The 15573-nt window shown below is 58.3% G+C and overlaps 1 protein-coding gene across 2 annotated transcripts in view; it reads right to left on the bottom strand.

Moving 5' to 3' along the window:
* Positions 1-2104: 2104 nt before the first annotated feature.
* The window catches only part of PPP1R37 (protein phosphatase 1 regulatory subunit 37), a 41036-nt gene continuing 27567 nt past the window's right edge, over positions 2105-15573 (bottom strand). The window contains exons 2-13 of one of the 2 annotated variants that reach the window (XM_033127462.1): positions 9585-9682; positions 8039-8084; positions 7693-7793; positions 6961-7080; positions 6550-6700; positions 6308-6463; positions 5165-5277; positions 4423-4564; positions 4158-4324; positions 3322-4033; positions 2920-3010; positions 2106-2830 (exon numbers count right to left, since the gene is read on the bottom strand). In XM_033127462.1, the coding sequence (XP_032983353.1) occupies positions 2928-3010; positions 3322-4033; positions 4158-4324; positions 4423-4564; positions 5165-5277; positions 6308-6463; positions 6550-6700; positions 6961-7080; positions 7693-7793; positions 8039-8084; positions 9585-9682 (1889 nt within the window). In that variant the 3' untranslated portion in view covers positions 2106-2830; positions 2920-2927. Of the gene's footprint in view, positions 2831-2919; positions 3011-3321; positions 4034-4157; positions 4325-4422; positions 4565-5164; positions 5278-6307; positions 6464-6549; positions 6701-6960; positions 7081-7692; positions 7794-8038; positions 8085-9584; positions 9683-15573 lie in introns of both variants that reach the window. The other variant, XM_033127463.1, reaches the window with a different exon arrangement.

The following is a 15573-nucleotide window of genomic DNA, read 5'->3' as shown; positions in this document are numbered from 1 at the left end:
AGCAGGTCTACCTTCTCTACTCTCCTCCCCAATCTACCTGCTGGATGCAGGGGAACCCTGAGGCCCTAGGGGGTAGCAGAGTAAAAAGAGGGAGGGGACTTACGCCCTTAAATCACGGTGAAGAGCTGCCTGCCACCCCGAACACCCATGTGCGTGAAAATAAACACCTATGGTAGGGCCTTAGGATCTTTAAGACTGGACAGTGTCTAGCCAAGTACTAAAACAGACTGTGCGTGTCTGCACGATACACTCGGGCAATGCTAGGATGGATGAAGGCAAAGGGAACCCATACCAGGATCCAGGGCCCGTCTGAAAATCAGGAGCCCTGAAGAGGCAGTCTGTCATTCTCTCCTATGGCTGCTGTCACAAAGTCCCACAGACCAGGTGGCTGAGAACAGAAATACATTCTCTCAGTCTGGAGGCCCTAAGTCCAAAATCAGGGTGTCCCTGCTCCCTCAGAAACCTGTAGGGGAATCCTTCCTGGCCTCTCCCAGCTTCTGGTGCTTTGCTGGCTGCATCACTCCGGTCCTCCGTCTTCACATGGCCTTCTCTCTGTGACTCTTCACACCACCTTCCAGCTGTGCGCACCTGTCTGTGTCCCCATTTCCCCTTGTTAAAAGGACACCAGTCATATTGAATTAGGGCCCATCCTATAGCCTCATTTTAACGTGATGACCTCTGTAAAGACCTGTTTCCAAAGGTCCCATTCTGAGGTCCTGGGGGTGAGGACTTCACATGTCTGTGTGTGGGGGATGTGGTGACACAATTCAATGTCGAATGGTTGGCTGGAAAGACCACATTCCTCACTCCAAGTTATACTTAGTACAAGCAAGAGCAGGGACAAGCCTGGGAACAGGACCCCAGCCCGTCACAGGCACCACACGAGGGGCAAGCTGAGACCCCAAGCCCCCAGCGCAGACTGCTGGTCACCAGCCTGGAGGTGTAGGCAGAGGGCAAGGGGGATGGGTGAGCACCCACCATGCTGCTAAGGGATGAATCCCTCACGGGAGTTGATTCCTGGCCAATGGCTAGAACTGACCACAGGCCGAGTGAGATTTTGGGGGGCTGTATTGACAGACCCCAACCTGGTCAAGGACTGGTTCCTCAGCATCTTGAAGCCAACCTCACAATCCCCAGTCTCACCAAGAAGGGGGGTGAAGGCAGGGCAGCCTGGAAGGCTCATCCCACCCCCACCACACACCTGGCCACAGGGGGCACCAGCTGGAGGATGATGGATCAGCTCAGAATGAGGACCCATGCAGGTGTCTCCCCAGCTGCCCGTGGGCTGCGCTGGGGCACGTGCGAGGGGCCGGGGGCTGATGTGCACGGCTGCCCTGAGCACCTCGCCCACATGGGAGTCCTAAGTGGGGCTGTTCCAGGAAGCAGTCACACACACAGCTGCCAATGACCAAAGGGCGAACCGACAGTGGCCTAAAGACACCCCGGCGGCTGGGGACAGAGCTCCCTGGGTTTGCGTAGGAGCTGAGTGGTTCCAGGGCTCCTGTTTGGTGACACTATGATTCTTATAGTCTTTCCACTGCCACTACCCATCCCATGTCAGCCTCCCACGCAGGGAAGCAGGGGCAGCTGCAAAGGTCTGTCCCCTCGGGTGGTTCTCTCGTTTCCTGAAGAGTAAACTTCAGATTTCCCAGAAATGTCCCACAGCCCCGGCCGCATCCTCAGTGTGTCCTGGCAACACGGAGCAGCAGGCTGCCCACCCAGGCTCCAGCGGCACTGACGTGTGCCTGGGGCACACTCCCACTGGCACGTTCAGGGCCACTGGGGTTAGGCTGGTGTCTGCTCTCCGAGCCACAGGTGAGCAGGCAGAGGAGTGACCTCTGGACGCGAGCGCCGTATCTATCACATTGAGAAGCCAAACCTGAAGCGGGAGAGTATCTGGGGACTGTTTCCCTCTGAAGACAGGCGAGTGGACTGGATGTGACAGAGCTGTGGACACATGTAAAGAAGGGGCAGTCTCCTGGTGTTCCTCTGAGGGACACGGGCACGCAGCCCAGCTGGTGCTCAAGAAGCAGAGCTGCCCTCCTCCCAGCTCCGTGCCCAGAACCCTCGCAGGGAGCACCCAGGACCAGCACCAGCAGAGAGCAGGAGAATGGTGAACCCAGCTCTGGTTTATTAGAAAAGGTGTGAACAGAGTTGCACCGACAGGAGCAGCCCCTCCCCCACCCTCGCCCCTCCCCACCCTGGGTTGTAGTGCCTCTCAGGGCACAGCCTCAAGTGGCCTGGACAGCAGGGTCTCCAGAACCCCGGCTGCTCCCCACCCAGCTCCCTGATAGATTTATTGCACTTAAGAAAGAGAAAGCTCTGACCCTCTGCTCCCACCTCCCCCCACCCACCCCCAGCCCTCACCCTATCTGGGGCTGTTCTAGGAAGTTCAACCACCACCATCACTCACCGCCCCTCCCACACCACGCCTCCTGTCTCGTCCTGCGCCAGGGCCACCGAGGGGCCCTCCCCCCCCCCCAGGACTCCTGCCCGCCCTCCACAGGGCAGTCCTGGCCCCACAGGCCCCTCCGGAAAAGCCCCGGCCTGTGGTGCGTGTCCTTGGAGACTTCTCCTCCCCCTCCTCCCATCCACCCCCCAGTCCAGTCTTCGGGTGCCGAACACATAAATAGAAGTGCTTAAGTCAGGGTGGGGAGGGCCTTTCCCTGTAGCTTCTGCACCCGATGTAGTGTTGCTGTAGGGGGGTGGGGGTCCCCAGAGAGGCCCCCCACACCCCTGGTGTCCCAGGCCTCGGGGGCTGGGGGTGAGGGGTGAGCAGATTCTCATGGCTCTGGCCTCAGCTCATCGAAGACTGACCGGAAAAAAGGAACTTGGGGAGAAGAGAAATGAGGGGGCCTGTCAGAGCCCGGGGCTCTATCGCCGGCTCCCCAGCTCCCCAGCCCCTGCTGCTCGTCTCACCTAAAGTGTCACAGTGTCTCCTGCCCAGATTCCTGACTGGCTTCCAGAAGCAGCTCCTCGAGCTCCTTCTCGTTCTTGGAGCAGCTCATTTCTGCGTGGGGAGAACATGCAGGTGGCCTCCAGTCAGGCAGGCGGGGGGGGGGATGACAGCCTGTCCCCATCAGCCCTACCCAAGACAGACCCTCAGGGTGGCACAGGCCAGGGCACCACTGAGATCATCAGACTCCAGCCAACAAACCTCACGTGCCCAGGCCCCCAGGAGAGTTCCCAGGATCCAAGGGGAGCAAGGGGGGGACGGAGGACCAAGTCCCACTTGTCTCTGCCCCTTCAAGGGCCATTTTAAAGGGGTAAAGTGAGGCCCACGAATGGGGAGGGGTCACCCTGCCCCAGAGCTCCTCTCACCATGTTCCAGGCCACAGCTGCCCGCCTTGGCCTCGGGCCCCGGGGGCGGCTCTGGAGGCAGTGCGAGGGCAAACTCGGGCTTCAGGCCGTTGGGCAGTGGTGGCCCTGACTGAGGTGGCTGTGGCTGAGGCTCAGACGACCCTGGGTCCCAAGTGCTGATAGCCTCAGCTGGCGGTAGGGAAGATGAGGGAGGTGGGGAGGGCAAAGCGGGGAGGGAGGGAGGGCCGGGGACGGGTGGCACAGGGGGCTCTGCTCTCTCAGGTGGGCTCTCCACACGAGTCACCACAAATACTTTGCGGCCCCAGCCCGGACTGGACACGGAAATACGCTGCTCGGTGGGGCAGGAGGGGCTGCCTGGGGGGCTCCTGTCCCCAGGGCCCAGGGAGTCCGTGGGGGGCACCTGGGCAGGGCCGGGGGCCACAGCCCGCTCCTCACCACCCCCTTCCCCCTCCTCCCCCTCGGAGTCTGAGTCTGAGTCTGAGTCCAGGCCAGGCCCAGGGCCCGGGGCCCCATTCTCCTGCGCCTCGGTGGCGGGCTCATCCCCCGGCTCGTCATCGGGCTGGGGCTCGGTGACTGTGATCTCGGGCATGGAGGCCGACAGCTGCAGCCGCTGCTCCTTCTCCTCGCGCTCTCGCGCCAGCACGAAGTTGCGCTTGCAGCCGTTCTGGATCTCTGCAAGCAGCGCCTTCTGGGTCTCAATGAAGCTCTTCACCTGCGGGCAGAGAGGGCCTGGCTAGGGCTCTGGGTGGCCTGTCCCTGCAGCAGGCCCTGCGGCCACCCTGGGCCAGGCCCGCCCCCACCTGCCCGCAGTGAGGCTGCAGGGGGAGCCCGCTCACCGCCTCCTTCTTGGGCTCGCGGTCGAGGTCCAGGCGCAGCAGGGAGTGGTTCACCTTGAGGGCCAAGGACAGCGCCATGAGCCCGCCCGTCTTGATCTCGTTCTCCCGCAGGTCCAGTCTCAGGAGGCGGGGGCTCTCGGCGATGAACTCCGCCACTGCCACCGCGCCTGGGAGGGGGACCGCAGGGGCTGGCCACGGGCCCACGCCCAGCTGGCCGCCCGCCGCCCTGGCCTGCCAGGCCCCTCCGCCCGGCCCCGTGTCCTACCCTCGCACGTGAGCTTGGTGGAGGCCAGGCCGAGGCGGAGCACACTGCGGTTGCCGATGAGGCCGTTCTTGAGGTTGCGGACACCCTCGTTCCCAATGGGGTTGTGGCCCAGGTTCAGCGTCTCCAGGCTCTGCGTGTGTGGCTGTGGGGGGCGGCGCATGACAGTGAGGAAAAGCCCAGAAGGCCAGTCAGGAAAGAGGCAAACCCGCGTACTCTCTCCTTGGTGGTGCCACATTGCTACTTAATGCCGAATTCCTCGTGTGTTTAGAAGTCTCCCCAAGTGCCAGCTGCCCCGTCCACTTCCCACACCCAGACCTGTCCTCTGCCCCCGCCAGCCTCCAGAGGACTGGCCATGGGGAATTCTCTGCCTGGGTTTGAGTCTTTGTGCCCTGTGAGCTTACTTTAAATACTGCGTCATGAAAAGATTTAAGACTTACTGAAGGCTTCCAGAAATATTAACTTTCTATGCAAAACATTTTCACCTCATGCAAGGCACCGTACTAGGCTATCTATGGGGCTGGATGCAAAAAGACAGTGAAAGGAGGGCTACTTTCCTCAGGGAAAAGAGGGGGTGCAAGCTGCAGGGAAGGCCACATGGGGCTGAAAGGAGACAAAACGGTTCCTACACCTGCAGGATGAGCCAGGCTGAGACAGGACGGGTGGAAGGTGACAGCTGAGAGCTGGGGTGGGGGAGGTGAAGTGAGGACTGGAGTGCCCCCTTCCCTCTCGCAGGCCGACTCACCAGCGTCATGCCCAGGAAAGCCATGCCCGTATGTGTGAGCTGGTTGTTCCACAGCACCAGGGTCGCCAGCCCCTTCCTCTGCTCCTTCAGGCCTTCGCAGATGTAAGCCAGACCTGCAGGAGGCGCGTGGGCAAGTCCCGTCTGTGGCCCAGGCACTTCTCCAGGGGACTCCAGAGTGGGAGCAATGGCCACCCTGCGAGCACTCAGCACCTCCCGGGTCCCTACAGGCAGGGCCCCACACACTGTCCCCCTGACCCCTGGGCCGAGAACACTCATCTCTGCCTGCCTCCGATCTCTGGGCGAGTATCACCCTCTCCCAAGAGACAGTCCTCAGCCTTCCAGCGCAGCCCACATTTATTTTTCTCTAGAGCAGATCTCACCATCTGACAGACTTAGTATTTTATTCATTTATCTTGGCTCTGTCTTTCCCTAGGACAGAGGTCTCACAGCTGGGAGCCGGAGGTGACAGCCCTGGCATGGACACGTGCTCAATAAACGTGGTGTCTGGGCCTGGCAGCCCTGGGGGAAGGTGCTGGCCTCGCCATCCCACTCTACCTCCCACAACCCCGTTCTTCACACTGAGGCCAGGGAACTCTGCTCAGGAGTGAACCTGGTCACAGCTGCCCTCCGCCATGGAGAAATCGAATTCCTCCTGCTAACTACTTCCTCGTCTCCTTCCATCCACCCCCTGGCTCACCGTGGCTTTCTCCCCCAGCTCTTTCCCACCTCAGGGCCTTGCTGCCCTCTGCCGGCATTCTTTTCCCAGGCTGTTCCGTTCTCAGCCTCCATATCGCCACCTAGAGGTCCCCTCCCTACACCTTAATCAGCCTGCCATTGACCCTTGTCCCAACAAGCTTGTTTTCTTCAGGGCACTTTTCCCAGATTGTCATTATTTTAATTATCTTCTCAATACCTCACCTCATCCTGCAGGTCTCCACTGAGCTGTCCATTCCTCCAGGGCGCCCTCCCTGACCCCTAGACTGGGGCTCCTGCAGCCCAGCCCTGCCCAGCCTGAGTTCTCTGCCTGATGGCTGGGATTGTTTTGGCCACCACTGTGTCCCCAACTGCGTCCAGCACCATGGAGCACCTGGCTGGGCATGGCGGGTGCTGGGTGACTGGAGTGGGGTGGTGGGCCTTGCACACCTGAGTCCAGCACGTGGTTGTTACGGAGATCCAGGATCTGCAAGGAGCAGTTAAATTTGAGCAGGTTGCCCAGCTGGGCAGAGTCTTGCAGGCCGTTGAGCTTGTTGTCGGCTAAGTACAGCTCCCGCAGGTTCACGTTCATCTTCAGGGCTGTGGCTGGGGGGGAGGGGGTGGCATGTGACTGTCCCGCCCCAAGGACCCGGCCCAGAGCCCCAGCCCGGGCTCCCAGGCCTGGGGCTCACCGAGCAGCATGAGGGGCCGCCCCGACAGGCTGGCATTCTCCAGGTGTAGCACCGCCAGGCTGCTGCGGATCCGCAGGGCACGGGCCACGAAGGGCGCCGAGTGGTCCAGCAGGGGCGTGTTGCGGGCGTCCAGGTACTGCAGGCAGCTGGTCTGGTGGGGCAGGAGCGGGGGCTGGGTCAGGCTGGCCCCAGCCTCCCGGCCCTGAGGGACCACCCACCCCAGTCCCAATGAGCAGCGGGGCCACCTGGTTTTACAGCTAGGGAAACTGGCTGGTGGAAACCCCAGGTGGAAGGTCCAGCTGGGGTCCTGTGGGTGAGCGAGGCAGGACTGGGTGCCCTGGGGAAGCGCCTGGACCCGTCTGTGCCTGAGCTCCTTCCACCCTGGAGAGGCGGGGGTGGGGGGGTGCACACCTTGCGCATCATGTGGGCGGCGGCCTGCCAGCCCCGCGTGCCGATGTGCTTGTTGAAGGAGATGTTGAGGTGGGTGGCCGACTCGTAGTACTCGATCATGTCAAAGAGAGCGGAGGCACCCTGCAGGCAGGGACAGGGGCTCAGCCTCAGGTCGAGGCCCAGAGGGCCAGGAAGGTCAAGGGAACCATTTCCTGCAGGACCAGTCTGCTTTCTCTTCCTCACCCCCAGGACTGATGTGCTGTGGGCCGCAGCCAGGCCTCTGCCATCCCTGGGCCTGAGCCTGGATTTCTAGGACCCCTCCTCCAGCCCTGTTTTCTCTAGACCTGGGGCTCAAACCCCTGGTTTCCTGGTGGCTTCCAAGTCTGGGGAGATGAGGACACCTGGGCATAAATGGGGGAGGCTGCTTCCAGAAGTTTCTCAAATTCTCCCCTGCAGGTGCTGTGATCCCTGAGGGACGGGGGTCCTGGAAAGACTCCTGTTGGCAACAGGGCTCCCCTCAGGCCTGGCTTCCAGGTCTGTCCCTTGCTTACAAAGGTCCCGCTTTTGAGGCGGGTCTGAGACCCCTTCTCTGGAGCCCCAGTGCTCCCCCCATCCACTCTGGTCATACTGGCTAACTCCCCATTCTGTCCTTCAAAAAGGTCTGCCCTCCTCTTGCAGTGCCCTCCCCGCCCCAAACCTCTAGGGGGCCAGGAGTTCAGGGAGCAGGTAAGGACGGTGGCAGGGGCTGCTCACATCTTCATCCAGGTTAGTCTGCTCCAGATCCACCACCTTGAACTGCAGCCTCTTGAAGACCTCTTCCAGGGCCTCGCAGGCCCTGTAGTCGAGCTTTTCACCTGGGAGGAGATGGAGCACTGTGCATGCGTGGTGGGGAGCTGGGTAGAAAAGGGCTCCAGCCCAAGGGCGGGAGGAAGGGCCATCTGCCCCCGCAGCAATCTCAGGCCCAGCCCCAGCCCCAGCCCCTGGCTAAGCCCCTCTTGTGGCAGGCCCCCCACACCACAAGCAGGCCCAGGCCCACATTCCAGGGAGGCGCGGCCCCACCCACTACCTAAGGGCTCCGGGCCTCTGTCCAGACACACACCTTTCAGGTCCAGGCAGTCGATGCGGTGTCCAAGGTCTGTGAACTCCTGGGAAAGCAGAGTGGATGACGGTTAAGGCGGGAAGACACCTGCAGGGGCCAGGCTGGACCCTGACAGTTGGGCAGCTGGGGCTCCAACTTGGCTCTGCTATTTCTAAGGTGAGGCAGTGTTCTGGGGTCAGGGAGGGGTGCAGGGCCTGAGAGAGCGGGGCAGATCCTCACCCACAGGACCTGGGGCCAGAAATGGTCTGGGTGCAGGCCCTCTGCCCCAGCTGAATGGAGAGAGGGAGCCGGCCCTGTGAGTCTTGAGGATGGGAGTTCCAGGCAGAGGGAACAGCCAATCCCAAGGTTGTGTGGTAGGTGCTGAGGCCGGGAATGCTGACAGTTCAGGCTAGAGAGGCCTGGGGGTGAAGGGCAGAGTACCAGGCCTGGTACGCAGCGAGTGCTCAGTAAAGCGGAGTAAAGGCACTAGACAGACATCTTCCCAGCCCCCTCCTGGCTCTGACTCACAGCCCCACAACCACAGGTACCAGCTCCTGTTCTCTGGGCTCCACACTCCTCAACCTAGGGTAGGTGCTGTGACGAACCCATAAACTACAGACAAAGAGACTAAGGCCAGCCTTGCCTAGGGTCACTTGCTAATAAGAGGCAGGCTTGGTCTAAACCAGGCTCCAGGGCCCACACTCCTGGCTTCCACACTGAGTGGCCATCTTTCCCTGAACAAGCTCTTCTGGAATCTTCCACAGAACCCCTAACCCAAGTGCATGGAGATGGGCAGGAAGCATGACTGCTCACAGCAGTGTTCTCTGAGGGAGCACCAACTCTAGAAACAAGCAATCTAGAAACATTTTGGAATGACCCACCCAGAGGGAAGGCACTGCGGCAGGGTTTTACCAACGTGGCCAGGCTCGGTGGGCCACAGGAGAGGCAGCTGCAGGAGATGGCTGGGGGGTGAGCATGTCGCAGATACAGTAATTCCCTAATGCATACAAAAACAGAGACTCCCCTCTGTCTGCACCTCTAGATAGTGACCTGCCCTCTTGCAAATGCCCAGGAAGGGCCAGAGGACAAAAGCCCCAGCTGTCACCCATGGGGACTCCTGGGGAATGGGACTTCGGCGAGAAGTGGATTTTGCTTTTCATGTCTGTAGTATATTGTGATGTTTAAAAAATTAGAGAATATACATTGCTTTTATAATTCAGGCTTTTAAGAATAAATGTCATGTACATGGCTTTTCCCCTGCGAAACAGAATTTCTTTTGGGGAATAATGGATACTTGAAATTCTTACTTGATATAATTCTATAGTGTTTACGTATCTGTGAAGAGCCTGATTATTTTTACAACTGAACAGAGGGTTTTCCAAGATGCATTTACACGGGCCCCTGGCTAGGTGAGCAGGCTGGGTGGGCAGTGGGAGTGCTTCGTTCCACCTCTCCTGCTGGGGCAGACACCTGAGGCCCAGAGGCTGCTGGGAGGTGGGGGGAGGGCAGCTTTACTCCAGGGACCCCCCCTCCTCTCTACCCCTCCCTCTTCTCCTGCCTGGCATACCTGGAGCTGCCTGAGGAGCTTGGGGATCTGTCTGCAGTTCAGCTTCTGGCAGGCCTGCTTGTAGGCGCTGATGACCTCGTCCACGGTCACATTCTGGGCTGTGGACACAGAGGAGCCCAGCCTGTGACCCTCCATATCCTGGGCCCCTTTCACGCCTCTCGCCTCCAGCCTCTGCGGGTACCCCTTTCCCCACTCAGCCTCCAAAGCGGCCCTTCCAACAACCCACTGAGCTCTGTCCTCCCATCGAGGCCCCTCACTGCCAATGCTGTCCTGGGGAGGTGTTCCTGGGCACCCCGAAACCAAGTCATCCCACCCTCCGTTCCCCACGGCTCCTTCAGCAGCTTCACACAAACGATACACAATTACTATCACACAATTTTCTACTTGTCAGCTGTCTCCCCCACTAAAGTAGGAGCCCCCCGAGAGCAGTGCTGGGGCTGTCATGGTCACCACCTAACACTGTCCGGCCCAGGGCCAGGCCCAGAGCAGATGTTTGATTTTTTAAAATTTTTTTGCATGAGAATGAATCTGTACTTCATCCCTATGAGGAAGCTGAGCTCAGAGAGGTGAAGCATCTAGCCCAAGGTCACAGCTGGGAAGTGCCAGAGCCAGACTTCAAGCTCAGCTCTCCACTGCGATGCCACATGGCCTCTCGGAGTCCCTACTCCTGAAGCACACTCACTAGTGGAACCTTCCCTGATGGCTACTCAGCTTATTTTCATAACTCAACCAAAACTCAGCAGCTGCCCAAACACAACAGCTGCCCAGCCCGGGCCTTAAGCAGCCCAGGGACCACCTCCATGGGGAAAGATACAGCTGGCCTTTCTGCCTGCACAGATTTGTCTTTTCTGGACATTTCATAAAAACGGAGATAGTATGTAGCCTTTGTGGACTCCTTCACAGAGCATAAGGATTTTAAGTCTGGGCCCCTTTCCAGTACTGTCTGATGTACCATTCACCAGGTGATGAGACATTTGCACTGTTTTCAGGTTTTGGCTCGCAGAGCTTGGATTTTACCCTGGGTCAGCCAAAAGAGCAGGAAGGAGAGGCTCTGAGCAGTGGAGGGACACAAAGCTTTGGGGCCGGGGGAATGGAGTGGGCACGGGGGGGGGGGGGGGGGGGCAGGGAAGAAGGCCTTCCCTTACCCTGCCGCCATCCTGGCCCGGCGCTGCAGAGCTTTTGGCTAAGCATCTCCGAGCAGACTCTCCCTCCAGCCATTGTTCTGGCCAGAGGTCGTGCACCCCGATCTCATCAAGCATCGTCCTGTTTCCTAGGAGAGGAAACTGAGGTCCAGGGAAGGAAAGCTGCCTCCCTGGGGCCAGGCAGCTGGTACAGGACCGAGTCGAACATGTGCTCCGCAACTGCTCTCCACTGTGCTGGGTGAGGGTGGGGAGGCTGGAACCATGTGCTGAGGAAAGAAGTCCACACAGCCCTGCCTCCCCAGAGGTCCGGCCAGGCCCTCGCCCCTCACTTCCTCCTCGGGTACAACTGCAGGCCATGAGCAGCCTTCCCAATGCCAGCTGTCCTCCTGCGGACCTATCTCTGACATGTGCCCATGTGCCTGGTGGCCCCCAGCTCTGGGGCAGGGGGGAGGGGGAATGGGAGGTGGCCTTGCCTGGAAGGCAGCCCTTCGGACTAGAGCAGCGGCTTCAGGGAGTCCAGCTAAGCAGGGTCCATGAACCTGAGTGGGGAAACATTACCTCTTTATTTTCAGTAACCAAACTAAAATGAAATTTAGCATTTCCTTCTTATTAACGAGAGAGAGAAAGCAAGAGAGAAGACAGTGTTTAGCAGACCCTGCGACTTTGTCAAGAGAGATGACTGATGTTTTCCCATCATCTAACATGATTACAGCATTTGAATGTTCACTACTTTGAAATGGTGGTCAGTAGAGCTGCCACTATCTCCTGGTATTTCATGTCAATGAAGAAGAGCATAAACACTAGATTACAAGTAAAAAAAATCTAGCTAACTGTATTTTAACTGGCATCCTCTGCAATTCTATTTTATTTTTTGCCTTTAAAAATTATCACTCCAAGAGGGGGTCCATAGGCTTAATCAGATGGCCAACGGGGAAAAAAACCTCTCCTCTAGATACACTCACTCCATCAAGGCCCCAGGCTGCGTCGGCCTGGTCCGGTCAGATGGGGATGAAGCAGGGCTGAACACATGTACTCACGTAGGATCACCACTAGCAGTTGTCAACAACTTAGTCTGCAGGGAACAAGGGGCATCTAAGTAAACCCTCAAACTGCCATCAGTCGTGGAGGTGTTCAGCTTTGATGTGCTTTCCTCCAGGAAGCCCTCCCTGACTGCCCAGGCTGAGCCAAGCTCCCCGTCTTGCTCCAAAGTCCACAAAGATCCTCCTGGTGAGCTCGTGGCCCAGGTCTCTAACCTGCCATCCAACCATCCACCGGGTTTGGATGAAGGCATAGCCTCAAACAGGTCACAGCCAAAGCTCAGAAGGTTGGACCTGGCTACCCATTTACAGAAGGGGAAACTGAGGGCAAGGGATAGGAGGGGCAGACAGGCTCAGAGAAGGGGTTTGGTGCCCTCTGATGACAAAATGAGAATTGTATTTTATCACTTTTGTCTGATGGCGACGAACACATTCGAGGTAGGAGCAGCACTGGGGAAAGACACTAAAGGAACAAGCGTGGGGGCTGTCAGTCTTGTCAGCCTGGGCACACCCCCGCCCTGCCTTGATTTCCCCAACAGCATCACGAGCACATCCCGAGGCTGCCACGTCACCAGTGAGAATACATGGGTGTTGGGTGGCTCAGGCATGACCTTATAGTTATCATGACGTATGTGTATTTCATTCGTGTATTAAGGAAAAAAGAACTACCACGTCAAAAACAGCATTCTGCGTATATTATTCTTTGGGAAGGAGATGAAATATATTCAAATAAAACATGAACTAATTTAAGAAATAATGGCAAGGGAACAGCAGTACAGGTGGTTCAGAGAAATAATATATAGCGTTTCTATAGCACGTGCGCTGCGCCAGGCGCCATCCAAGCACGATATAAACTCGCAGACAGGGAGCAGCCCAGGCGGCTGGCTCCTACACACCCGTCCGTCAGTGATGAAGCAATCAGAGGAAAACACTGTGAAGGGCTGATGTCTGGGGACTACAATGCAAGGGAACCACAAGCAGGGCAAAGGCTGAGGTGTGGGGCCGCGGTGAGAGGCCCAGGTGGGAGCCCCACGGCCAGGTAGCAAAGGACAGTGCTGCAGAGTGGGGATGACCCAGCTCTGGCCCGACGCGACCGGGGCCTGAACCCTCACACACTGCGACCTCAGACAGGGCCTCTCCAGTTCCCCACCTGGACGTGGGGTCTCAGAAAGCAGTTAAGAACACAGGCTCTAAGCCAGAGTGTCTGCGGTCGAATCCTGGCTCCCACATGAAACTGCGACTGAGCAAAGTGATTTAACCTGTGGGCCTCCATCGCCTTCTCCTTAAAACGGGGATGAGTTAACTCACCCAGGGCAACTGAGTCTATCCCTCAGACCCGAGCTGAGCACACACTTGGGAATGCTCAACAAATGCGTCCTCGCTGGCCTGTGTCCCCACCCCCACTGGAAGGCAGGGACCCAGGACAGGCCCGTAAAGCACCTGTGCAGGGACGGAACGCTTGGTGAGGCCAGGAGGACACACGGGTGTGTGCAGTGGACACACGTGCGCGTCTCAGGTCAGGGCTCCAATGTGTTCGCTCAACTCCCAAGTCCCAGGCGCTGAAGGTCCAACTTCAGCGAGGCAGGAGGTCAGTGATCGGAGGAGGTGGACGGCGGTGTGTGAGGGAGAAGGCTGCTGTGCGAGCTGGGGACGGGATGTGCAGAGGTAAGACCCTCATTCCAATTGCTGCCCTAGTGAGGCACCAGTCGATAGTGATAACCAGGCACCTAGTGATAACCAGTCGCAGTGACTTCTTTCCCTCCCTGAAACGGACACTTGCAGGGTCTCGGGAGATAAAGACGTGAGGACACCCGCTATGCAGCTGGCACCAACGGCACAGTGCTGGATCGGATTCAGCAGGAGACACAACTGGAGAAAAAGGTGACGATGATGGTCACCACTTCTAGGTACTGGGAACTTAACTCTGTGGAAGGCACAATGCTGGAACTTTCCACGCAGAGTTTCACTTAGCCAGCTCCGCGATCCTATGAGGTTGGCACAGTTATAGCTCCCTTTTATATTAAGGGGGAGCAAGCTCAGAAAGGACAAGTTGTCTGCCCAAGGTCACAGAGCCAGAAGTGGCAGGACTGGAACATACACCCAGACCTGTCTTGCTCTGAAACTGGGACACAGCTTCATTCTCACAGTCCCTTGAGGAGGAGGAAGGGGCCAGCGGCACAGGCAGGCTGTGGGGACCCCTGGACTCTGGGCAGGGCCAAGAGGAAGGTGTGAGCTCTGGGGGGCGAACATGCTGTGCTGGGCGGCAGCTGGCAGGCAAGGCCTCCTGCAGGGATGAGCCTCTGCTGCCCTAGCAGCTGGCACCAGTTTCCCAGGAAGAGGATGTGGGACAAACACAGCCCCTCCCCCACCTGCTATGGCCCTCACAAAGGGACAGAGAGAAACCCAATGCCAGGAATCAGGTGACAGGCAGAGAAGTCTCTCTCTTTGCAGACAGGTGCAAAGGCACCCACGAGATGCAAGGACAGGCTGGACACCAGGGGGCGGCGATGCACCGGCCACCCCTGCCAGCCTGACGCTGGGGCAGACAGTCACCCATCCAAGTGGAAGTCAAAGACCAGGAAGCAACAGTAGGGTGGGGAACAAACAGGGAAGGGGGCCAGCTCTCACCGCTGGGGCTTCAGCAGCTAGTGGGGGACACAGATGAGACAGCTACAGACACAGCAGTGGCCGCGATCCCTGGGAGGGAGGGTAGTGTGAGGGGTGGCAGCAGACGGGGCCCAATCCAGGGAACTAAAAGGCCAGCGCACGGAGGTGCAGGCGGGAGGTGAGGGGCCAACACAGTGGCCGCGGTGAGGACTTCAGTCTCTGCACGAGACAGGAGCCACCGGGCTGGGTGTCGGGTAGTGACAGGAGCTACTCAAGGTTTGGGGAAGATTGGACTGTACAAGAATGGGGGGTCCTCTGGAGACCTAGGAGTTCACTGTGTCCCCCAAAAGGGAGGCCATTGGGATCAGCACAGAAGAGGTGACGAGTACGGTGTTCCCTGTAAGTGCCCTTCCACTCTGGTGACAACCTGAGGCAGGACAGGGAACGGCTACCAGGCTGGGAGCCTGAGTTGTGGAAAACAGCAGTTCCCGACAGTGGTACCCTGCGGCTGGGCCCCCTGCTGGCTGTACCCCACAAAGCTCCCCAACCATCCCAAGGACCGTCCTTTACTACCCTTCTCTCAGAGGCCAGGCTCAGTTTGTAAAAGGGGTAGAAGACTTCAAAACCCAGGTCTAACTTGAGTTTACACGCACACACAGAGATGTGGAGACCTACCGCAGGGCACGTCCCTTCTTACAGGGCCAGACAGTAAATAGTTTAGGCTTTCTTTGCATGGCACACAGCCTTTCACAACTACTCAAGTCTGCCGCTGTAAAAGGAAAGCGGCCACAGATAGTATGTAAACAAATGAGCATGGACATGTTCAAATAAAACTTTATTTATAAAATCAGGCAACCAGCTCGGGCTGTAGTTTGTTAGGCTCTGTCCCAGACGCTTCTGGAAGGACATGCGAGAAACTGGGTGGCTGCTTTTAAGAAGGTTTTGCTGGGGAAGCGAAGGGGCGAGGGGAGACAAACTGAATTTTCTTCATATACCTTTTTATACCTTTTGAACGCTGAGGAACATGCAGCGATTACCTACTCAAACAATTCACACACCTAGTTAGGAAACACCAATTCCCCAGCCGCCCCCCCACCCCCCGCCCAGGTCTGCCTGAACTCCCAGTGCCCGAACTCACTCAGGAGACTCCAATTCCAGAGGACTCTAGCGGCAAAAGCAACAGGATGTGGCACCCATGAGGAC

The sequence above is a fragment of the Rhinolophus ferrumequinum genome, chromosome 15, assembly GCF_004115265.2.
Source record: "Rhinolophus ferrumequinum isolate MPI-CBG mRhiFer1 chromosome 15, mRhiFer1_v1.p, whole genome shotgun sequence".
Classification (NCBI taxonomy): Eukaryota; Metazoa; Chordata; class Mammalia; order Chiroptera; family Rhinolophidae; genus Rhinolophus; species Rhinolophus ferrumequinum.
This window is presented reverse-complemented; position numbering and strand designations above follow the sequence as displayed.